Genomic DNA, 27,295 nt, shown 5'->3' with positions numbered 1-27,295 from the left:
AGAAATAAGTTTTTTAAAAATTCAGCTCTACAGTCTTCTTAGTATGAAAGTGAAAAATATAGAAATAACATTGAAAAAATCAAATATTATTTTCTGTTCTTAAGCCATGGGCCTGCAGATGCTTCAAGGTGGGCTTTTCCCAGCTTGTTCTCCCCTGTGCTGGGCATACTTTCACTCGTGCTGAGTTAAGAGGTGCCTGCTTTCACCAGGTGCCCTCACTGCCGACTGCCACTGTCAGCTTTAATCAGGTCTCGCTGCTGCTCGTAAGTCCCTAGTGCCAGCTTTTGCTGCTGGCCACTGCTACCACCATCCGGTTCTGTGCTGGGTCCATCTGCTGCCATGCTCCATTGTCATGTCAGCTGTCTTTCAAGAGTCCAGGTCCAGCACTGCTCCAGACACTGATGAAGCCACGATGCTGCCGACCATCAAATTCCCCAAGCCTCCGCCATTGCTACCTTCATGACCAAGTTACAAAAACCAAAGAACCAGAAGAAAGGAGGAGAATAGCGAGAAAAGAAGAAAAAAAAAAGCACTGAGTGGATGAGCTCTTGAAGGAGCTTTATTCTGCTGCCATCTTGAATGAAGGATTGAGGTGATGGTAGTGTGGCAACCAGAACTGGACACAATATTCCAAATGTGAGCTAACTAACGTTCAGTACAACTGCAACATGACTTGCCAATTTTTATAGTCTGTGCCCTGAAAGATGAAGGTAAGCATGCTTTCTGCCTTCTTGACCACTTTATCCACATCTGTTTCCACTTTCAGTGAACTGTGGACCTGTATGCTGAATTCCCTCTGTATGTTGATGACGTGAATAGTTTTGTACTTATTGCATATTTCCCTCCTGCATTAGATCTCCCAAAAAGCATCACCTCACATCTGTCTGGATTAAACTTCATCTGCCCTTTAACCATCCAAGGTCTCCAGCCTACCTAAATCCTTCTATCTGCTCTGCCAATTGTGCTCACTAACTGCAGCTCCCCCAATCTTTGTATTGTCTGCAAACTTATTAATCAATTCACCTACATCCTCCTCCAAATCATTTATATATAGAAACAATAGGGGTCCCAGCACTGATCCCTACAGAACACCACTGGTCACAGATCTCCAAACAGAAAAACACCCTTCCACTGATAATCTCTGTCTTCTATGACTAAACCCATTCTATGTCCATCTTATAAGCTCACCATGGATCCCAAATGACTTCACCTCTTGTATCTGTCTGTCATGAGAGACATTGTCAAAGGCCTTGCTAAAATCCATATATACAACATCCACCACCACACCTTGATCAATTATCTTTGTCAGTTCCTCACAAACCTCAATCAAGTTTGTGAGACACGACCTTCCTCACATAAAGCCATGCTGCCTTTTGTTAATAAGTCCATATTTACCAAATGTGAGTAAATCCTATCCCTAAGAATGTTCTCCAATAATTTCCTTACCATTGACATAAAGGCTCACAGGTCTGTAATTTCCCAGATTATTTTTATTGCCCTTTTTACACAAAGGAACAATGTAGGCTATTCCCCAGGCCTCTAAGTACTCTCCTGTGACTAATGAGGATAGAAAGATTTTGTAAAAAGTCCCAGCAATTTCCTGACCTGCCTCCCTCAGCATGCTGGGATGGATCCCAACAAGTCCCAGAGACATATGTTCCTTAATGCATTCAAATTACTTAATGACTTCCTATATCATCATACCCCTCCCAAGACACGCCATCCACCATATCCTTCTCCTTTACAAACAATGATGCAAAGTATTCATAAAGGACATCACCCACTTCAACCGGTTCCACACACAAATTCCCTCCATTGTCCTTGAGTGGACTTACCCTTTCCCTAGCTACCCTCTTCTTCTTATGTATGCATAAAATGCCTTGAGAATTTCTTCAATCCTATTTGCCAAATAATTTGCATATCCACTTTTAGCCCTCTGAGGTCCTATCTTTGTATTCATCAAGGGCTTTGTCTCTCTCCAGTATTTTAAGCCTTATGTATGCCTCCTTTTGCTTTGTGACTAAGCTGTCAGTTTCTCATGTTATCCAAGGTTCCTGAATATTGTCACCTTTACCCTTCATTTTTAACAGAAACATGCTGGACCTAAACTCTAATTAACTGATTTTTAAAAGATTCCCACATACCAAACATAGGTTTACCCTGAAACAGCTATCGCAATCTACATTCGCCAGCTCCTGCCTAATATTGTCATAGTTAGCCATCCCCTAATTTAGTACTTTCACCTGAGGACTACTTTTGTTCTTATCCATAAGTAATTTAAAACTTACAGAATTATGGTCACTGTTCCTGAAGCTCCCACACTGAACTTTGATCACCTGGCCAGGCTCATTCCCTCATACCAGGTCTAGAGTGCCCCTTCCTTAGTTGGACTAATTGTATATTGTTTTTTAAAAATCATCCTGGACACATCTAACAAATTCCCCTCTCAGCCAAGCCCCTGGCACGAACGGAGTCCCAGTGAATGTAGGGAATTTAAAATCATCCACCATCAAATTCTGTTATTTTTAAATTTTTCAATAATCTGTCCACATATCTGTTCCTTTATCACCCGCCTGTAGTAAAATCCATTTAAAGTGATTGTACTCTTCCTAATCCTGAGCTAGATAAGCCCTCTAAGATGTTCTGTCTTAGTACAGCTGTGATCATTTCTCTTATCAGTAACGCAACTTTCTCACTTCTTTGACATCATTCTCTATCTCGCCTGAAGCATCTAAATCCTGGAACGTTGAGCTCCAGTCTTGCCCTTCTCTCCATTGTGACAAGGTTCCTTCCTTCATATCTATGCTAAAGATAAGACATTGGTAATGTAAGCCTTGTAAATCTGACTAAGGAAACAAAGTGCAAAAAGACAATACAAGGCAGGGAAACTATGCATAACCAGGTAACCTGTGAGTCAGTAAGTGCTATGACAGCAAGTGAAGAGTTTGGAGACGAAGTCTAATCCAGTCCATGAGCAATGTTTATCACCCCCTTCTGACAACATTACAATGGGAGTTGTTGGTACAGCTCCTGGTGCAGCACTGAAGTGCAGAAGCATCCTGTCAGTGGATTAGACATGTGCCATGAAAGGCTCTTAGAGGCTGGCACATATCAGATGACAATTTGGATGTGGATTCATGTAACCAATGCTCATGATAACATCTATGCCAGTCAGAGCTGACTTGGCAAACAATGAGTACTTTCCTCTCTCACGCTTTCCACTTCAATGCTATTCTTCTGAATAGTCCTGATGTGTGTAAGGCAAAGCTTAGTCAGTGTCTTTTTTCAGCAGTACTCAAATTCTGTACTATCAAATGAGTATCTTCTATTTAATCATGAAAAAATTTCATTCACTGATTTTAATACCTTAGGAGCCAGAGTTACAAGTTAGCAAGCCAAAATCAAATATATAATTTCCATTCTAATGAATGGGTTAATACCCATTTTATACTGTAATATGTCCTTTGCTGTTCTGAGCAAAAACCTATGCAACCTTCATCCTCTGATATTCTCAAGCCTCTTGACATAGCCTGAGAAATTATTCTTAACATGTTTTCCAATTCTATGTTGTTTGTTTCCAGTATCCTTCTGGCACCTAAAGCTTTCACACTGTTGCAGATCTAGGGTAAGAATGCTTTGACAGCATCCTTGTTATTCATTGCAATAACCAAATTGAAAAACTGCAACACAAGTGCAGTTACACAACCAATGTTTAAATATCAGCCTCCAGACTGGTAGCACAGCCAAAGGGATCACTGTTTCTGGTTTCAATATTGACATGTGATCAGGAATGGATTGAAGACGTCCTTCAATATCCAAGCATTGTGTATAGATACAGATGAGAATGTATGTTTCCCCAATTTTACACAGAATTAAACCTCCTGGGTAAATAAAGACTGTAAATTACATGAAAATTACCACATTCTTTTCCTTTACACGTTCTGATAATTTTCCTAATTCTCCATTGACAGGAGATATTATCAACACAATAGTGGCCATCATTGAGCTGAACATAATATGAGGTTTGTGAAACAAATTGAGAAACTTGTTTTGTGAAAATAGTGTAACCCACAATCATTCTTGATGTCAGACACCATCTTACTGACATTCTCATAAAGCAACATTTATTACACACGTGTACCTTACCCTTGAGTTCACCTTTAAGGGCTTCAGTGTTGTGTGTATAAATGTTACAAATCCACCGGCAGTGGGTCTGCAAGCTGCAAGCATAGTAATCATTTGGCTTGCTGTAATGTCTGCTTCATAACTAAAAATAAACCCTCAGCATTATGAACATAATGAAACAGGAAGAGAAGTTGGCCCTTGAGCCTGCTCTGCCCTTAATAGGATCCTGGTTGACCTGTTTGTTTTTCAGATTCTACATTCCCATTCTACCCTGATATCCCGTGATTTCCTTGCCCAGCAAGGATCCAATTTGGGGCTTAAAAATATTCATGACCCCATATTTTCTATTTTCTGCATTCCAAAGTTGCACAACCTATAAAGTTATAGCACTGCACAACATAGAAAAAGACCCTTTGGTCCAACTTATCCATGCTGACCAGATATTCTGAATTATTCTAGTCCCATTTGCAAGCACTTGGTCCATAGCCCTCTAAACCCTTCCTATTCATACACCCATCCAGATGCCTTTTAAATGTTGTAATTGTACCAGCCTCCACCACTTGCTCTGGCAGCTCATTCCATACACACAACACCCTCTGTGTGAAAATGTTGCCCCTTAGGTCCATTTTAAATCTTTCCCCTCTCATTTTGAACCTTTGCCCTCTAATTTTGGACTTGCCCACCCAAGGGGAAAAGACCTTGGCTATTTACCCTATCCATGCCCCTCATGATTTTATAAACCTCTATAAGGTCACCCCGCAGTTCCAATGTTCCAGGACTAAACAGCTCCAGAATATTCAAGATCTCCCTATAGCTCAAACCCTCCAACCCTGGCAACATCGTTATCAATCTTTTTTGAATGCTTTCAAGTTCCACAACATCCTTCCTGTAGTAGGGAGACCAGAATTGAATGCAGGATTCCAAAAGTGGCCTAACCAACATCCTGTAGAGCCACAACATGAGCTCCCAACTCCTATATTCAATGCACTGACCAATAAAGAGAAGTCTTCTCATCTGCCCTGCAAATGAGACCCCCTACTTTTAAAATATTGTCCCCTAGTTCTAGACTGACCACATCTTTTCTAGGTCCATCCTACCAAGATTAGTTAGGATCTCATATAATTCAATAAAATCACCCTTCAATTTTCTAAGCTCCACTGGAATCAAACTCAGTTTGTCCAATCTGTAGTCATAAGTGAACCTGCTCATTCTAGATATGAATCTACTTAACCCACTCTGAACTGTCTCCAATGCATTGTCATCCTTATGAAAACCAAAACTGCACACACAACCAAGATATGATCACAGCAAACCCGTATGACAGAAGTATAACATTCTTAACTTTACCTCTTATTCTTTTGAGAAGGATAGCACCCCATTAAAATTTTTAATTAAATACTGTACCTGGCGATGAATGTTTTGTTGTCCAAACTGAGAAATACCTAAATTCCACTGCACCTTGGAATTCCGCACTCATTCTCCACTTAAGTAATACTCTGTTTTTTATATTCTTTTTGCCAAAGTGAACAATTTCTCATTCTCCCAATTTATACTCCATCTGGCAGATTTTTGTCCACTCACTAAAAATATCTACACAACTTATGTCTTCTTCACTTTTGTGCCCGTCATAGTTCATCTAAAAATTTAGTTACCATGACTTTGTCCCCTTCATCTGAGTCATTGATGTAATGTTATAAAAAGTTGAGGCATTAGCATTAATTAATGCAAATTTCTTCCTGTCACATCCTGACAATCAAACAAAGCCCTATTTATGCAAAGTCTCTGACAGCCAACAAATCTCCTATCCATGCTAATATATAGCCTCTACCCCATGATATTCTATTTTCCACAATAACCTTAGATATAGCTCCTTATCAAATGCCTTATGAAAACCCAAATACAGCAATGGGCTTCTTTTTATTGACAGCACACATTATTTCATTGAAGAACTCCAACAAAATGATTGAACATCGTTTCTTTTTATTAACAGCATGTGCATTCTTCTCTGTTACCTTGGATTTTTCAAAGTACATAGGTACAATCTCTTTCATAATCAACTTGAATATGTTGGCCAGTTAAATAGCACAGTGGTTAGCTTTGCTACCTTACAGCTTTGGAGACCCTGGTTTGATTCTAACCTTGGGTGCCTGTCTCTGTGCAGTTTACATGTTCTCCTTGTGTCTGCGTGGGTTTCCACCAGGTGCTATGGTTTCCTCCCACATTCCAAAGATGTGCAGGTTAGGTGGATTAAATGCAGGATTATGGGGATGGATGGGAGGTTGATTTGGGTGGAATGTTCTTCAGAGGGTCAGTACAGACTTGACGGGTGCATTGGCCTCTATCTGCACTGTAGGGATTCTATCTCCTCTCGACAGCTGTCAAGCTAATTGCCGTATAGCTTTCTGTTTTCTGCTTCTCTCTGTGAAATTTGGAAAACTAATACTGATACGTCAACTATTAACTTCTGTTAAGACTCTGGACCCAGAGACTTGCCAGCCTGAAGCTCTGTTACTTTGCTCAGTACCACTTGTGATCGTAATTTCACCATGTTCTTCCTCTCCCTTCCATATCTTGATTTATGGCTATTACTTGAATATTTCTTGTACAATCCAGAGTAATGACAGAAGAAACTTGTTTTTGTTCAATTTGCCATTTCCTTATTATCAATGATTAATTCACCACTCTCACCCTTCAGAGGACAGGCAGTCACTACTTATTCCTAATCTGTTCAAAGTCTTGCATTTTTTAAAAACATTTCTAGATAGCTTCCTGTTATATTCTAATACCTTCCTATTGGTTAACCTTTTAGTTATTGTCTGCCATTCTTTATGTTCTGATCAATTGCCTGACCTGCTGCTCAACTTGGTGTTTTTACTTTAAGTTTGATTTATTCCCCAAATTCTTTAGTTAATCATAGAAGGTAGGTCTTTCCTTTAGATTCTTTCTTTAAAATAAGAATATATTTATTGAGTAGTTGGAAACATCTCCTTAAATATCCACCAGTATGTCTCGACTGATATGTCCCCTCACCTAGTATTCCAGGTCACTTCAGGTAGCTCAGTTTTCATGCCCACACTGTTGCACTTATTAGGTTCAAAACACTAGTCTTCCACCCACTCTCGCTTTCAAACTGATTAAAATTTAATTATATTATGGTCACTGCTATCTCAGGGACTCTTAATCTGAAGTCATTAATTAATCCTGCCACATTATACGACACCAAGTTGAATGTAACCTGTTCCCTAGTCAGTACCAAAGTGTCCTGCCATGATACATTATTATAAATGAATTCCTCATCAGCAGTTGCGACTGCTGATTTGATTTTTCCAGTTTGTGTGCAGATTAAACTCACCCATGATCTTTGCTGAACCTTATCTGGATTACCCAATATTTCTTGTTGTATGCTTTGTCCCCAAATGTAGTTACTGTTAGGGGACCTGATTCAATTCCCATGAGTGATTTATTTCCCCTACTATTCCTCATCCCCGTATAAACTGACACTACTATCTGACCTCCAGAACCAATGTAATCCCTAACTATTGTAAAAATGTCATCCTTGATTAACAATGCAACCACTCCACCTTTATGTACCTTCCTAATTCTCTTGAATATCATTCAACCCTCAATATTTCGGTCAAAATCTTTGTCATATTTACTTTAATGTGTGCCGACAAGTTCTTTACTTTGTCATGAATGCTATGCACTTTCAGATTCAGAGCCTCCAGTCTTGTCTGTATATTATCTTTGTAATATCTGGTAGTAATTGTTGGCTTATTGCTAGATTTTCTTTTCTCTCTCCACAAATTTCCCAACAGTGGCCTGAAAGCACACAAAATAGAGAAGGGTAGTCTACTCCAATCCTTATCGGGAGTGATTTCACAAGGATTGTGGGTCTAATGGGAAGGCTGTCAGTATAATGGAAGCATCCTTCCTTTGGCTTACCAGGGATCCATGGGAAGCCGGTCTCAAAGAAGGGTCCCTGGGAGTGTAAAGCAGCCTCCCTGGTCCCAATATATCATCAATAAAACCAGATGATTTCCCACCGCCAAAGGTGGATTATATCTTTAAGGTGCAAGCCCTGCTGACAGCCAACATTGCATCATTAATGTGGCCAAAACAGGAAGATAGATTGTTATGGCAAAGTCTGGCCATACACAAAACCTACACAAAACCTAGTGTCCTACACAAAACCTACTTCCAGTAGCAATTTTGTCTCTGAAAAAAAGAATAAAAATTACTGGGAAGTTTGATTGAAAGACTTATATGGATGCTGTCTATATTAAACAGTAAAGGAACAATTTCTTAAAAAATTGTTCATGGGATGTGAATGTCACTGGCATTTATTGTCCAATACTAATTGTACTTGAGGGAGTGGGAATGAGTTGGGCTCTGGAACTGCACAGACGGAATTTTCACCTGTGGTACACTAGAGGAATAGTGATATGTTTCAAGTCAGAATGGAGGATGGTTTGGCTGGGACGTGGCAGGTGGGGATGCTCCCATATACCTGCTGCTCTTGTCCTTCTAGATGATGGAGGTCAAGGTTTGGGTAGTGATGTCAGAGGACCCTCGCTATGTTAATACAGATCATGGTGAAGAGATGGAATGTTGGAGGTGGTAATAGTGGTGCCAGTTGAGCAAACTGCTTTGTCCTGGATGGTGATAAGCTTCTTATCTGCTCTTGGAACTGTACCCATCAAGGGGTGCAACTCATTACCCTGTTCCTGATGACTGGGAAGTGCAGAACCAGGGGTCACAGACTAAGGGTTGAGAACAAAAGCACTTGAGAAAAAAAAAATACTTTTTTTTTCAGAAGAAGATAGATATGTTCGTAGGGCTAATGCATCAAAGGACATTGGTCAAAAGTGAGAACAGGGTAATGAGTTGAATGATCAGCCATGAGCATATCAAATGGCGGAACAGGCTTGAGGGCTGAATGGCTAGTTCTGCTCCTATTTTCTATGTTTCTAAATATTCACAGGATAATGACAGAATATCAGAAAGGATGAACCATGTGACCAACAATGTTTTTTGCTAAATTAAATGTCAGAAGGAAAATGACAACAAAATAGAAAATAAGTCAGATTTGAGTTAAAGAAAATAGAATCATAGAGTATTAGAGATGTACATCACAGAAACAGACCTTTCGGTCCAACTCATTCATGCCAACCAGATATCCCAACCCAATCTAGTCCCACTTGTCAGCACCCGGCCCCTATCCCTCCAAACCCTTCCTATTCATATACCCATTCAGATGCCTTTCAAATGATGCAATCATATTAGCCTTTATCACTTCCTCTGGCAGGCCATTCTGTGTAGAAACATTGCCCATTAGGTCTCTTTTATATCTTTTTTCTCTCACCCTAAACCTATGCCCTCTAGTTCTGGACTCCCCCAACCCAGGGAAAAGACCTTGTCTATTTATCCTATCCATGCCCCTCATGATTTTATAAACCTCTATAAGGTCACACCTCAGCCTCCGACACTCCTAGGAAAACAGCCCCAGCCAATTCAGCCTCTCCCTATAGTTCAAACTCTCCAACTCTGGCAACATCCTTGTAAACCTTTTCTGAACCCTTTCAAGTTTCACATTACCCTTCTGATTGGAAGGAGACCAGAACTGCATGCGATATTCCAAAAGTTGCCTAACTAATGTCCTGTACACCCGCCGCATGACCTCTCAACTCCTGTACTCAATACTCTGACCAATAAAGGAAAGCTTACCAAACGTTTTCTTCACTATCCTAGCTACCTGTGACTCCACTTTCAAGGAGCTGTGAATCTGCGCTCCAACGTCTCTTTGTTCAGCAACACTCCCGAGCACCTTACCATTAAGTGTATAAATCCTGCCAAGATTTGCTTTCCCACAATGCAGCTGGCTCATCCATTCAAATTTCCATTGTAATCAGAGGTAACCTTCTTCACTGTCCACTACACCTCCAATTTTGGTGTCATCTGCAAACTTACTAACTTATACCTCTTATGCTCACATCCAAATCATTTCGATAAATGATGAAAAGTAGTGGACCCAGCACAGATCCTTGTGGCACTCCACTGGTCACAGGCCTCCAGGCTGAAAAAACAACCCTCCACCACCATCCTCTGTTTTCTATCTTTGAGCCAGTTCTGCATCCAAATGGCTAGTTCTCCCTGTATTCCATGAGGTCTAACCTTGCTAATCAGTGTCCCATGGGGAACCTTGTCGAATGCCTTACTGAGGTTCATATAGATCACGTCTACCACTCTGCCCTCATCAATCCTCTTTGTTACTTCTTCAAAAAACTCAATCAAGTTTGTGAGACATGATTTCCCATGCACAAATTCATGCTGACTATCTCTAATCAGTCCTTGCCTTTCCAAATACATGCACATCCTGTCCCTCAGGATTCCCTCCAACAACTTGCCCACCACTGATGTCAGGCTCACAGGTCTATAGTTCCCTGGCTTGTCCTTACCACAGTTCTTAAACAGTGGCACCACGTTAGCCAACCTCCAGTCTTCTGGCACCTCACCTGTGACTATCGATGATAGAAGGATGATAAATCAAACTGGAAAGGTTTGATTCAAAGAAGGAGACAAAAGTGTCATAAATAAAAAGGAAGGATTTTTCTTTGAATTTAGAATTACAAGTCACCCTGAGAAATGACTTTCTGTCTACAGTAGTGAGATTCAATAGTTTCTGTTGTTCCTTTTCAACACTGAGAAACTGAGCAGCATAGTATTAACTTATTACTTCAAGGTTGTATTTTGATAAGTAACAACTGTAAGAGTTTTACAGCGAGCTTAATACGTATTTACTGATCAAATACTGCAATCGCTAGGCATTATGGGGAATTGATGGTGAGTTGTCACTTTTGTGATAGGATGATGTGGTAATAGTGGTGATAATAATACTACCACTAATACTGGTAATGTCACTGGACTAGTAATCCAATGAACCAGGTTAATTAATGTGCAAGAGTACTGGACTCTAATACTACCATTGCAGTGGGTGGAAGTTACACTTAGTACATAAAATATGTCGTTGGAAGTCACTCTCACTAAGAGAGTGAAAATCCTTCTTGTTCAATATTGTCTTTTTCAGGAAGGAAACTAGCTATCCCTACCCAGTCTGGCCTATATATGACTCTACTCCCATTGTAATGTAGTTAGCTCTACCTATTCTCTGAAATAGCTGAGGAAGCTACTCACTTCAAAGGTGGTTAGCGATGGAAAATGAATATTGACCTCTCAGTGATGGCCACATCCCTCGAAAAAGAAAACCAAATTCTTATGGAAAGGCTGAATTAGCCCAAAATGTTCCAGAAATTTGCAACTCCAAGGCAATCACTTCCTCACCCTAAATTATTGTTTCAATTTTGTTTTAAATGTAGCGGTACTTTCCTAGCAATTTCTGGCAACTGATTGATTTATTGTTAAATTCCATGAAGATGGATTGTTGACACTATATCTGGTTGAACACAGGCTCTTAGAACTAAACCTTTGAGAGAAATTGTTTCATGCTGAATGTCACAATTATTTTGTTACTTCAGATTTTTCCTGCATGCCAAACATACAAGACATTATACATTAGAGGACTCTTTTGAAGTCTCTTGCTGATGTAAGAAACCTTTGTTAACCATGTACAATATGGCCTGGTCGTGCAATTTTAAGAAATGAAAAAGAATCCAAATAGTACATACGTTCTTGAAAGGATGTGAAAAGCATCTGGAAGTGACTGCTCCGACTTCCCTCATCAGCCCACATGCGAATGACGCCTATCCCTGTGCGAAGCATCAAATCGTTGGCTACAGTGCTGCAGAATTTGGCTTTAAGGTCCTCCACTGCATTGCTTCCATCATATATTGCCACAAAATTGCGCTTACACTCATTTGAATTCTCCATCTCGTAGTCAAGAAATCTCAAGTAAATCTAATGAAAGAACAAAAAGATTCATAATAATAAATGTTCTTCGATCAGTCCTTCAGCCTACTTGCAGAGCACATTACACCAGTGCTTAATTATGATAAATTCAGTGGTGTAGCCAGTCCTTCAGCAAGAACACGTTTAATTGAAAGAAAACTGACTTTACAGGTCAAGTGAATGTATTGCAAAGGGAGTTTGTAAATTGACAACTTGTTAGAAATGGACCAAGTTTCATATTCCAGAAACCAACACCACTTTTAAATGAATACTAACAATAAAAATAAGGAGCTCACGTGAAATTGTTCAAATGGAGACACAGATGTGATGTATTGACATTGTGAATATGTTAACCAACAGACAGATGATGTAGTTTGACCACACAATGGTGTAAGTTCACTCAGGGAGCTCCTGTGGTACAGTGGTAATGTCCCTATCTCTGAGGTAGAAGGCCTGAGTTCAAGACTCCTCTCCTCCAGATGTGTGTCCTAATACATTTGAACTGGCTGATTAAAAATACCTCTGTGTTAACTCAGACTTAGTGGCTGCTTTGACCTCTAAATGCCTACAGCCAAACTGCAACTATCACTTAAAAGTCAATTGCTATGGTTCAATTAAATCTGTGCCAGCACTCACATCCTTTGAAAAACACATAATACTCTTGAGAGAATAAATCTCATCCAACAATCCACTGATGCTGATAAGGATATTTTAAAAGCGATTATATGTTAATTGGCTATTGACCAACCAGAATGCGGAATTGACAGGTGATGCAGGTATTACAATCAGAAGAATAGGCTGTTGTACATTTCAGTGTGTTTGACTTGTACTTTAGGAAGAATGTGTTAAGGGAATCAAGACAACATGCAAGGACACTTGCAGATTTGTCATACAGGTAGTTCTGGGATAACACATGTTTCGGCAGCATGATATGGCTAAAATGTCACTGAAGAATTACGGAATGGTGTTTTGGAGAAAACTTACCTTCGCTGGCAATAGCACGATTCCAGCAGGGATCAGTTCGTGCACTTCATTCTGCGCATGCATCGATGTGCATGCCGATATCTCTGTGCCATTCTGCACATGCGCCAATGTCAGCTACCGACAGAGCAGCCTTCTGTGAGGTGTAGCGTACAGACAGCAGCTTTCTTACATTTTTTAAATGTACTGTGTTAAATTTACATTTGTTTTGTTAATAAATGTAATTTCAGCCTTCATTCAGGCTGTGCTATACTTTGCTTTCGACCTTTGAGTGATTTCTGAGCGACTGTGAACCATATTTTTTGCTGGGCTGCCCCTAACACCGGGCAGCACGGTGGCTCAGTGGTTAGCACTGCTGCCTCACTATGCCAGGTACCTGCATTGGATTCCTGCCTTGGGCGTCTGTCTGTGTGTAGTTTGTACATTCTCCCCGTGTCTGCGTGGGTTTCTTCCAGGTGCTCCGATTTCCTCCCACAATCCAAAGATGTGCAGGTCAGGTGGATTGGCTATGCTAAAATTGCCCATAGGGATAGGTGCATTAGTCAGGGGTAAAAATATAGGAGAATGGGTTTGGGTGGGTTGCTCTTCGGAGGGTCTTTGTTGGGCAAAAGGGCCTGTTTCCATACTGTAGAGAATCTAATCTTAAAAAAAAACTTTTCCCATAGGCTCCATTATTTCTATTAAGTAATTTTCTATTTGGTAAGGTTTTGCTGAAGCGCAACTATGGCATTATAGGAGAACTGCCTGTATGCATAGATTGGAATATAATTCCTTGAGTAACCATCAAATGAGTACTGTCCAAAATTGAAGAGTGGAAGGGGACAGTGACTGAGTACTGACTGTACAGACTAGGATATTAACATTTACATGCTATTGATGGAACAATAAATGGGAAACAGCATACTGAGTCATACTGAGCTATGACGCTTGACCATTTGCTTCATCTGGATGAGTTCAGGTCAGAAATTAGAGTTTGATATGAAGATGAATTATCTAAAACATTAATTTATAATATCATTAACTGGACATATGCATTTTTAATATATATTTATATACTTGAACATTTTTGGAAGTATGACTTTTCAAAGCAAAGGATACTGGCTACAGGAGCAAAAATGTTTCATTTATAAAGAACAAAATTATTGAATGGAGACACTAAGTCTGTAACATTTCTGAAAGAAGTCACAAGACCCAGTTTATGAGCAATAGAAATGCTGTTCTGAACACAACCAGTGAGAACTTCACAAATGCAGAAATATCTTTGCTCTCTCTGTCTCTCTCTTTTCCTCTTTTTCTCTGGAACACTTCTTATCTAAAGTTGCAAGTTGAAAACTCACTTGAAGGTCTCATTATCATAGTTGGAGGATTTTAAAAGAAGAAATAGTAATCTATATCACTGTCTTCAATAAAGAGAATTCACCCAGCATGACTGATCTAAGAAGAGGCTCCAATGGCTCGCGTCTTTTTTCTGAATTTAACTGTTATCAAGTCAAAGATAACATTCTGTAGTATTATTCCTTTTTTTTCTCCAAGCTTGGTGGAGTGTGTTTCCATATTTGTGTGTGTATTTTTGTGTATTATTTTTCAAGAAGGTCAGTTTTATATATATGCAAGCACTTTAAACCTTCATGCCCTGTTGAAACAAGTTAATTGCTATTTTAAGGAATTTAGTCAAGTTGTTTCTGATACTGAATATTATATAGTCTGTATATAAATATATATAGTCTGTATACACATAATTGGTGATGTTATTTTCCTTTTTAAAATAAGAAGTGGAGGATTGGGTCAAGAAAAGGAATCAGGCCATCCTCCTAACTAGAAGAATGACAGTATCAGAGAGAGGTGCCATTCATCCACGTACATTTGTTATAAAATTCTTTCCATTGATTCTCTCCACTTTGCTTAAGTTAACTGAATCAATGCAATTGTCAAAATGCTGCAGAATCTGCTTACTGCAATCATCCAAAGCAATTCCCAGTCTGACCACACGAATCAACTAATAACACAAACTCAATCAATTGTTTTCTAGGAACATCCAATTGCCATCGTTGAACCTGAGACCACTAGTGGCTTCAGACTCAGGCTCAGACTCAATGGACGTTTTTTTTTAACTCATTCAAAATCCATAGTTACAATCCTAGACCAGACTAACAGATTCATGTTTCAATCTGGCTCAGGATCAGAAACATTTTCTTTAAATTAGACAAAGCACAAGATTCAGTGGACTAACTAAGAGAATAGCTCCTTCATCAAGTGAGATTATGGATGACCTGATGTTCTTAAACTACATTTTCGTAACTTATTCTCATAACACTGGACTCCCTACTGATTAAAATAGTATCTATATCTGCCTTGAATATACACAACAATCCAGCCTTTACAGCCCTCTATGGTAAAGAATTCCATAGATTTTCTACTCTGAAAGAAAAAATCCTCATCCCTGTCTTAAGTAGGTGATTTCATACTTTGTGGTTTTACCCTCTGGTGCTAGATTCTCCCACAAGGGAAAACAACCTCTCAGCATCTACTCTGACAACCCCCTTAAGATTCTTTGTTTTCCGAAAAGGTTCCCTGTCATTCTTCTAAACTTCAGTAAGTATGAGCACAACCTACTCAACCTCTCCTCAGAAGAAAATTCCTCTTTTCCCTGATCAATCTAGTGAACCTGCTCTGAATTACCTCCAATATCAGCATGACTTTCCTTACATAAGGAGATCAGACTGTTTGCATTATACCAGATTTGGTACAACTAGTGTCTTGTATAATTTTAGTAAGACTCCCCTATTTTTATATACTATTCTTTTTGACTTGAAGGCCAGCAATGAGTTTTACCCACTGCCCTTCTTTACTAGCGTTTTGTAATTGATGCACAAAAACCCTTCTGTGCTGCAGATTTCTGAAGTTTTTTTTTATTTAAATAATATTCAGCTCTTCTTTTCTTCCTGCCAAAGTACATAACTTCACATTTCCCCATACTATATTCCATCTGCCAAATTTTTGCACATTCACTTAACCTTCCCATACCTTTTGGGAGACTCTTTTTGTCATCTTTACTTTTTGTCTCCTTGCCTTAATATATTCACTTCTCTCATCTAAGTCATTAACACATACTGCAAATGGGGCGGCACAGTGTTTAGCACTGCAGCTTCACAGTGCCAGAGGCCCAGGTTCAATTCCCGCCTCAGGCAACTGTTTGTGTGGAGTTAGCACATTCTCCCCTTGTCTGCGCGGGTTTCCTCCGTGTGCTCTGGTTTCCTCCCACAGTAACAAAGAGTGCAGGTTAGGTGAATTGGCCATGCTAAATTGCCTGTAGTGTTAAGTGTAGGGGAATGGGTCTAGGTGGGTTGCTGTTTGGAAGGTTGGTGTGGACTTGTTGGGCCAAAGGGCCTGTTTTCACACTGTAAGTAATCTAATCTAATTGTGGTCCCAGCACTGACCCCTGTTACTTTTCACTAGTTACAGACAACTATTCTGAAAATGTCCTTTATCGCAATGTCCTCTATGCCAATACACTTTTCCCAAAACTATAGATTCATCTTATTAAGTAGTCAAAAAGCGTGGAGCTGGAAAAAACACAGCATTCACTATCTCTGTAGTTACTTCCTTTAACACTCTAGTATGAAACCTATCAGGCCCTTCAGTTTCATGTGTTCCTCATGTACATTTCTGTGCTTATTTCCTTTGCCATTTTAGTCCTTTGACTATTTCACATTTTTAGTATCTATTAGTGTCCTATACCTACTAAGAAAGAATTCATCACACTATGTAATTATACAATGTTAAAATGAAGCCTTAATACCTTCCTCTCATAAAACATCATCATATACTTCATTACTGCAACCACTGTTAATTGATTATTTCCCATTTCAGTTTTTAAAATCTCTGTTTATATTCAAGTATTGCTAGGTCTGCTTGTTGGGTGTAATCTACCATATTGAATTACTCAGGCTTCTGAAATGACAGACATTTAAGGATACAGAAGCAAGCAAAGGATTGCACACAGTACTCCTTTCACGATAAGTAGAGTGAGTGTTCAACATGAAAACATAGATTGGATTAGTATAACATAGATGTTTATGTCTAATGTAGACCAATTCCTGGTGGATGATTTAATTTTTTTTAAATTCTCAGCAAGCTGTGCACCATTTTTCATGAAAATAGCTAGGTAAATAAAAAAAAATTCAAAATCTATTCCATTTTATTCAAAACTGGGCCCACCTAACTATTGGCCGAGCACAGCCTGGCAAATGAAGGGCAATGTCTAGAGTACGGGCATGTTCAAGAATTTAATGGACAGGTCCTTTCCACTGCACTCACACTTACCAACCTTCATGATTACAAATTGTGGAAAGTATACTGCACATGTTACGAATTTGAAAGCTTCCTTTACTGGCTAACAAGGCCTTTGTAATAGCAGGGTTTATGTTAATGAACATCAATTGACTTGAGAATCTTTGGATAATGAGAAAACAAGAAAACATATTTTTTTGAGTGTTCTTGTGACGCACTGGTACTGGCACTTACTCTAAGCCAGGGGACCTGCCTTCAGGTCCTACCTAATCCAGAGGTACATCACCAAGAAAGGAAATATCTACAAATACTTTGTTTTGTGTGATACACAATGGGGAGAGAGCATTGAATAGATTATCCAATTGATCTTATCCATAAATGTAAAATGGATCTTCCTTCTTTAACAAGCACATTAACCAATTAAGTTTTGAATTAGGGTTGTCAACAATTTCACATACAGTTGGGAACACATTTCAATTTGTCACTCCCTTGGGAATTGGTGGGCAAATTTCAGAATAATGATGTTTAACACACCAGTAAACACAATTTTCAGATTAAACTCTAAAGCAATAAATTAATCATTTAAGTGAATAATTCATGAAAATGACCTCAAGCAACAGAGATAACTAATAAAAAACATTTTCTTTTGCCTTTTCAGTTAAGAAACAGAGCTAGACTGAGAAAAAGATGAGGCCCCAAGCTCTGATCACCAGGGATGGGAGTGGGGACCAGAGACAAACTAATGAGTTGTGTTTGACCAGCAGTGACCTTGGTTGCCTTTGATGCTGTACACTCTGAGATGGTCTCAGTGGAAATCACCTGAAAGTAGAGGCAATAAGTGGCTTTCATCATGGTTTTGCCTTGTCTGTTAAGTTCTTTGTGGCTAGGCTTTTGCAATTTGGCAGGAGGGTGGGGAGGACAGGAAAGGAATGTTGAGGGAGGAAGGAGGGTACGGTGGGTATGTATGAGGTCCAGTCCCATTCACTCTACTGCCACTCAGTCACTCCTTCACCTACTGATATCCCCCCCATGACTCAATCACTCATCCAGCTACCAAGTCTCAGCCCTCCTCCCAAGTCACTCACTCACCAACTGAACAGGGCCAACCATTATCCCACCAATCAAGCCCCTTTCTATTCATTAAAATATCCACCTGCCCACTCTACTCTTGCAGTAAATCATTCACCAATCAACAGTCCTCCACTTCCTTAGTCACCTGTTCAGTTCACCAACTCACTCATCTAGTTCACTCATTTATTCAGGTATCCACTCTGACATCTCAGTCCCACACACTCACACCCAGCTAGCCCACCAATCATCTCCGTACACCTACTCCAGTGTTACCACCATTCATTAAACCGTAACCCCTAATTTCTCTCAAACAGTGCCCTCCTCACATTCAACCACCTCACACATTTGACAGCATAAGGGACACTCAGACATCACTCCCCATCTCTAGCAACCCAACTGCCATTTCCCTCCTTTCCTAACCATTTCCTGCCATCTTGACTAACATTTGAGTTAAGTACTGAATGATGACTGGGAATCAAATAGCTCAATGCCTTGGGGGAAAGAGAAGAAGGGAAATGATTTGGCAGAAAAATAAATTCTGGTAAAAATGATTAAGTAAAGATAATCAAACTACATGTATCTGTATGGCATAGTGGGCAGCACGGTGGCACAGTGGTGAGCACTGCTGCCTCACAGTGCCAGAGACCCGGGTTCAATTCCTGCCTCAGGCAACTGTCTGTGTGGAGTTTTCACAATTTCCCTGTATCTGTGTGGGTTTCCTCTGGGTGCTCCAGACTCCTCCCACAGTCTAAAAGATATGTGCAGGTTAGGCGAATTGGCCATGCTAAATTGCCCCGTAGTGTTAGGTGAAGGGGTAAATGTAGGGGAATGGGTCTGGGTGGGTTGTTGTTCGGAGGGTCAGTGTGGACATGTTGGGCCGAAAGGCCTGTTTGCACATGTAAATAATCTAATCTAAGTATGGGAGCATGTCTACAGCCTATGTGAACAACTGTTTTTAAAAAAAACTGAGCTATTTCCAGGTGCTTAAATGAAAAAAAGATAGAATGGTATGCCAGGAAATACAGTTAAATTACATCAATTATGTTCTTATTGTCAGTGAAGAGTTGGAACTCCAAGGATGCCCATTAATCTGACTTAACAGTTAAGAGCATGCACATCAGATCGTGTAATAGGAAATCAGGCTTGATAATCAATTTGTGATATCATTGCGCCCAGCTCAGATCTTATCAAGATTGAAAACCTTTGAGATCTTTGGATCGTAAATTGAAGTCAACATACGTTTTTTTGAAAGTTGAGATCGCAGCAGTGCTGCAGGGTCTCCTAATGTATCCCAGTTAGTGCCAGGATTGAGTCATAGGTGTAAGGACATTCCTGATTCTATTATTGCAGTGGTAGTCCTGAAAAGGTTTATTGCTCTGTGTTGCTTGAGTCTCAGCTCCTTTCAAAATTACTGTTGATTCAACATTCTATGAATTATCTACAGTCAGACTTTGCATCAGATCAACACAATAGCATCACTCTTCAGAGTTTCTGCATCATGCAATTACTGACAAAGCTCACTATTTACGTATTTGAGTATTAACCCTTTAAACTACACTGATCACCTCCACCAGCTTCCGCCTACTCCAAAATGTAGAACCTCAATCCATTCCACTCTCTAGTCTCAGTGTGTTACTGCTGATCAATGGTACAATCACTGCCATTATGAGTGCATTAATTAGTAACTAAGAAAATCATGATAAATGAGGTTATCACAGAATCACTTGGGAGTCCTCCTGTCTACTCATCCACTCCTGATCAATCCTTTCAGTGGCCCCCACATGGTCAAAGTCTCCAATAGCACACTGATGGCTCTCATAGTCTTCTATAATTTATTCTACATATGATTAATGCCCCACTGTTTGTTTCTTCTAATTCTCAAGGATTTTCATTATAAGCAAGCTCCAAATTGTTACATATAGATTTATTAGAACTGAACTTGGCCTTGGAACAGTTTGATCATTTTTTTAAAAAGTAATATCAGTTGTGCGAAGACAAATAAAACATTTGATAAAAAGTTAAAGAATTGATCATGTTTTAGATGCTGGTTTAGAGCAAGTTGACCTGCTTTTTGTTAAAATTCAACTATCTTTTTGTTTGGAGAATAATCAGTGAGCTATCCAGCACATTAATCTAGACGTCTAAGAGTGCATGTTTCATGCTTGATGAACAGGTATTAACTGTGCATGATTAACATTCACAAACCTGTGTCAAATCTATGCTTCTTGCATCACCAGGAGGAACACATTGAGGTATTCACAGGCATATAGCCCCATGATTTTCCTCCATTAAAATTAACCAATCCAAAAATCTCAAGCTATGAATTGACATCTTGTTTTCCACCAAGCCACCTGACAGAAAAGCAAAATCAGCCCTAACTGAGCAATACATGGTCAAACTTCATCCAGGGAAATTTACAAGGTCACTCACTCACTGAATTACACACAAATAATGTTCACACACTTAACTGTATATGGACAACATATTCAAATGTAAATGAACAACTCAACTGCACATGAACAACATACACTGAATTGTATATGGACAACATTCACACACTGACTTCGATATGAAAATACATATACAAAATTTTGTACATAAATAGCACTCACACATTGAATGGTAAATGAACAAGAATCGCACACTGAATGGCATATGAACAACATACACTGAACTGTATATGAGCATCATATATACAGTGGATTATATATGAGTAACATGCAGAATGAATTGTAAATGAACATTCACAGCTGCATTGTATATGAACACACACTGAATTAGACATGAACAACATACACATGTTCACACTGAACTGAAATGAACAATTCTCACTTACTGAATGGTACATGAACAACACTCACATGGCAAATTGTTCATAAAACGCACACATCTAAAATGTATATGAACAACAGTCACACACTGAATTGTATATGAGCAACACATGCCTAGCGAACTGTATACAAATAACCTCACATGCTGAATTGTGAATGATCACACAATGAAATGTGTCTGAACAGGACACACTGAATTGTATATGAATCACACTCAAGCTGAATTATAAATTATCACTCCCTCACTGAATTGTACATGAACAGTCGCATACTGAATTTTATATGTACACATAACTGAACTGTACAGGAACAACACACACACTAAATTGTATATGGACAACATTTACAAACTGTATTGCCTATGATCAACTTTGAAGTACTGAATCATATATGAACAAATCACAGTGAAGTGTATACAAACAACACTGATGTTTATATGAACAGAATATGAACAATGTTCACACTTTGAATTTAATAAAAACAAAATCTGAAATTAAGAGTCTAATGATGATCATGAATCCATTGTCTTTGTTGGGAAAACCTACCTGATTCACTAATGTCACTTGGGAAGGAAACTACCATTCTTACATGTCTACATGTGACTCCAGACCAACATCAACTGCTCTCTGGGCAATTCGGGATGGGCAATCATACTGGCCTAGTCAGCGATGCCCACATTCCATGTGTACATTTAAAAAAGAACTAAAAAAAACCCTATTTATGTATGAATAACATTCACACAATGAATAGTTTACGAACAAAATTAAACACTGAATTGTATAAGATAACACTCTGAATTTTATCTGAACAAGACTCTCACACTGAACACTATGTGACCAATACTCACACTGAATGGTAAATAAACACAATTCACAGAGAGAGTTGGATGTGAACAACACTCAAACACTAAATTACATGTGAATATTCAGACACTGAACTGCATATGAAGATCACACAATGAATTGTATATGAACAAAACTTGCAAACTGAATTGTACATGAACAACATTTACACACTAAATGAGTTCTGAAAAAAGTGCAATGAAACGTCTATGAACATAAACACACCACACACAGATATACACTAAATTCTTTATAAATGACACTCACAAAGTGAATTCTATATGAACAGCATTCACAATTGAATTGTATATGAAAAACATACATTGAAGTGTATAGGAACAACATTCTCACAGTGAATTGCATATGAATGACAACCTGATACTGAATTGAGTCATAGAGTCATAGAAATGTATGTGAACAACTCTCAGACACTGAATTACATATGAACACCTTTCAAATGTAACTGTTTCTGATCAAAATTCAAGATGAACAACAGAAGCACACATATGAACAACATTCAGACACTATATTGTGTATGCGTAACACTGAAACTCAGTAGTATATGAACAACATGCACACAATTGTATATGAACACAATTCACATACTGAATTGTACATGAACAATGACACACAAATTACATATGAGCAAATTCACAAACTGTCCACTGTACTGAACAACTCTCACATAATGAATGTATGAGAACAACATTCTTACACTGTATTATGCAGGAAGAATTTTCATGCACTGAATTGTATGTGAGAAACGAACACACTGGCGAAGTGTACATGAAAAAAACAATGATTTGTATGTATGCAACACTCACATACTGAACTGTATATGAACTACACTCATGTACTGAATTGTAAATGGACAACGTTCACATTGAACTGTAACCGAATAATATCCATATATGAAAAATACATACTGAATTCTAAATGAATAACGCATGCATAGTTGTACATGAACAATATTCATAAATTGAATTATGAACAACAGTTATGCATCGAGTTGAATATGAACACTCACACTTAATAGTGTATTAAATAACATTCATACACTGAAATGTATATAACCAGTAATCACACACTGAATTTTATACAAACAACAGAAAACATTGAATTGTATATGAGTAATTTTTACATACTGAAATGCATATGGACAGCAATCCCATACAAAATTGTACATAAACAACGCACTGAACTGTATATGAACATACACGCACTCATATTGAAATGTATATGAACAACATTCACACACAGTTGTAAATGAACAGCACTAACATGTTATAAATGTACATCATACTGAACTTCATACAAAATACTCATACTGAAACATACATGAAAAACAAACACAATGAAATGTATACAAACACACTAAGTTTTATGTGAAAACACTCACATTTAGCAGTATATGATCAGCATTCACATTGAATTGTGCATGATCAACACACAGAACTTTACATGAACCAAATACACCCACTGAATTATATATAAACAACATGCACTGAAATGCATTTGAACAAAATTCACAACTGAATTGTATATGAACAACACTTACACACTAAACTGAATATGCACACACAATGAATTGAATATGAACAATACTCCACACACTGAGCTGTCATATAAACTGAATTTCATATGAACAATCACACACTCAGCTGTCTATGAACATACATAAACAACACATTGAGTTGTATGTAAACAACATTCCCACATTGTGCAACTGTTATTCATATGCAATTCAGTGTGTTCTTCATAGCCATATGTGTGTGAGCATGCACACTCCTATGAATTCAGTTGAGAATGTTACTCATATACAGACCTGATTGAATTGTATATGACCAACAGTTGCACAAGCAGGATTGTATATGAATGGCATTATCAACTGAATTCATAGGAGTGCACATGTGCGCACACACAACATGTATATGGCTATGAAGAACATACACTGTTATGGAGTCATAGAGTCATAGAGATGTACAACAGAGAAACAGACCCTTTGGTCCAACTTGTCCATGCGAACCAGATATCCCAATGCAATCTAGTCCCATTTGCCAGCATCTGGCCCATATCTCTCCATTCCTATTCATCTATCCATCCAGACGTCTTTTGAATGTTGCAATTAAACTAGCCTCCACCACTTCCTCTGGCAGCTCATTCCACACACGTGCCACCCTCTGCATGAAAAGGTGCCCCTTAGGTCTTTTTTATATCTTTCCCCTCTCACCCTAAACCTATGCCCTCTAGTTCTGGACTCCCTGACCCCAGGGAAAAGACTTTGTCTATTTATCCTATCCATGTCCCTCATGTTTTTATAAACCTCTATGAGATCACCCCTCAGCCTCTGACGTTCCAGGGAAAACAGCCCTAGCCTATTGAACTTCTCCCTATTGCTCAAATCTTCCAACCCTGGCAACCTTCCTTGTAAATCCTTTTTGCACCCTTTCAAGTTTCACAACATCTTTCCAATATTCCAACAGTGGCCTAACCAATGTCCTGTACAGCTGCAACAAAACCTCCCAACTCCTGTACTCAATACTCTGACCAATAAAGGACAGCATTCCAACGCTTTGATTCCACGTTCAAGGAGCTGTGAACCTGCACTCCAATGACTCTTTGTTCAGCAACGCTCCCTAAGACCTGCTAAGATTTGCTTTCCCAAAATGCAGCACCTCACATTTATCTAAATTGAACTCCATCTCTGCCACTTCTCAGCCCATTGGCCCATCTGATAAAGATCCCGTTGTAATCTGAGGTAACCTTCTTCGCTATCCACTATACCTTCAATTTTGGTGTCATTTGCAAACTTACTAACTATATCTCTTATGCTCACATCCAAGTCATTTTGATAAATGATGAAAAGTAGAGGACCCAGCATCGATCCTTGTGGCACTTCACTGATCACAGGCCTCCACTCTGAATAACAACCCTCCACCACCACCCTCTGTCTTCTACCTTTGAGCCAGTTCTGTATCCAAATGGCTAGTTCTCCCTGTATTCTATGAGGAACCTTGGGGAACCTTGTTGAATGCCTTACTGAAGTCCATATAGATCACGTCCACCGTTCTGCCCTCATCAATCCTCTTTGTTACTTCTTCAAAAAACAACTCTCATACACTCATTTGTGTGAACACACTCTGAATTTATATGACCAACCACTCTTACTGTATTGTAGATGAACACTCACACACACTGTATTGTGTACAATCATTACACACAGTTATTTATGAACAATGCTCATACTGAACTTCCTATGAAACACACACACTGAAAGGTACCTGAAAAAATACATACAATGAAATCTATACAATCACACAGACTGAGTTGTATTTGAACAACACTCTCATATCTATATGAACAGCACTCACACTGACTTGTGTATGATCAACACACACCGAATAATTGCACACACTAAATTGTACATGAACAACACCCGCACATTAAACTGTACGTAAACACACAAACAATGAATTGAATATGAACAATACTCATACACTTAATTGTATATGAAAAAGTCATGCAAATTGAATTGCATACGAACAATACACACACACTGAATTGTATATGATCAACAGATACTGATCTATTTATTAATAACTCTCACATACTGAATTGCATATGAACAACATTAACACATTTGAGTTATTGATGCACTACATGCACATATTGAACTGTACATAAACCACACACACATAAACACACATGGAATTGTATATGAGCAATACTCAGACACTGAATTGTATATGAAAAACATGCACGTGCAATTAGTTGTAGGTGGTCAATACTTTCACACTGAACCATGTAAAAATACATACACTGAACTGCACATGAATTTTCTATGAACAAAAGTCACACTGATTTGTATATGAACAAGATCCACACACTGAATTGTATACAAACAACAATTACACACTGACTTGTTTCGGAAGACTCACACTGAATTGTTATGATCAACACATGGAGAAATGTATATGAACAGCTTCACATACTGAAACATATGTGAACAACACATACAGTGGATTGGAAATTATTAGCATTCGCACACTGAACTGTATGCAAATACATAAACAATAAACTGAACATGAACAACACACCCTGAATTGGACATGAACAACACAAACACTCATACATTGTTTGTACATGTACAGGACACACACTGAATAGTATATGAACAACATTAACAACTGAAATGCATATAAACAACATACATACTGAATTGTACATGAACAAACCTCACACACACACATTGAACTGCATGTGAACAGCACTCACACTGAAATGTGTGTGAACAACACTCATATTGAATTATATATGAACATTCATACATTGAAATATATATGCAGAAGGCACACTGAATTTTATATTAACAATTCTCACACACTGAAGTGATGTAAACACATGCATGCTAAGTTGTATATGAATAACACATTCACACCGAACTGTATATAAACAAAATTCACATGCTAAACTGTAGATGAACCATATACACAGACATACATTAAATTATATACAACACTCATGCACTGAATTACATATGAACTTCACTCATACATTGAATTGTACATAAACAACACACAGACTGAATTCTATGTGATCAACAGCAAAACACTGAACTCTATATGATCAACATTCACACTTGATTGGGAATGTATATGATCAATATTTACATACTGAATTGTTTGTCAACAACACACACTGAATTGTACGTGATGAACATACTCTCACTGAAATATATAAGAATAACACACACACGTTTATACTGAAATATATATGAGAAACACACACTGAATTGTATATTGTCAACACACCTACTGAATTGGCTATGGTCAACATATACTGAACATACACCCACTGAATTGTACACAAACAACACACACACACAATGAAATGCATGTGATTGACTCCCTCACACTGAAATATATGTGAACAACGCACACATTGAATTGCATATGGACAACAATTACACAAAAAATTATATACGAGCAACACTCAGATGTTGAATTCGAGATGAATCACAAACACACACTCAGTGAATTATGTATGGACAATATTCATGCACTTAATTGTGTTTTAACTAGACTCACACATTGAATTGTACATGAACACCATACACGGTAAATTATAAATGAACAGTAAATACACTGAAATGTGTGTGAACAACAAACTCACACACCTCATGGTATACGAATAACAAGCACATGAACCGTATATGACCAAGTCTTACACTGAACTGTAGCTGCCTTTTTGAAC

The 27,295-nt window shown here is 38.5% G+C and overlaps 1 protein-coding gene across 3 annotated transcripts in view; it reads right to left on the bottom strand.

Moving 5' to 3' along the window:
- neto1l (neuropilin (NRP) and tolloid (TLL)-like 1, like) overlaps positions 1-27,295 on the bottom strand; it is a 227,499-nt gene that overhangs the window by 62,021 nt on the left and 138,183 nt on the right. For all 3 annotated transcript variants that reach the window (XM_072570655.1, XM_072570656.1, XM_072570654.1), the window contains exon 7: positions 11,808-12,036. In XM_072570655.1, the coding sequence (XP_072426756.1) occupies positions 11,808-12,036 (229 nt within the window). The remainder of the gene's footprint in view (positions 1-11,807; positions 12,037-27,295) is intronic.

The sequence above is a fragment of the Chiloscyllium punctatum genome, chromosome 5, assembly GCF_047496795.1.
Source record: "Chiloscyllium punctatum isolate Juve2018m chromosome 5, sChiPun1.3, whole genome shotgun sequence".
Taxonomy (NCBI): domain Eukaryota; kingdom Metazoa; phylum Chordata; class Chondrichthyes; order Orectolobiformes; family Hemiscylliidae; genus Chiloscyllium; species Chiloscyllium punctatum.
This window is presented reverse-complemented; position numbering and strand designations above follow the sequence as displayed.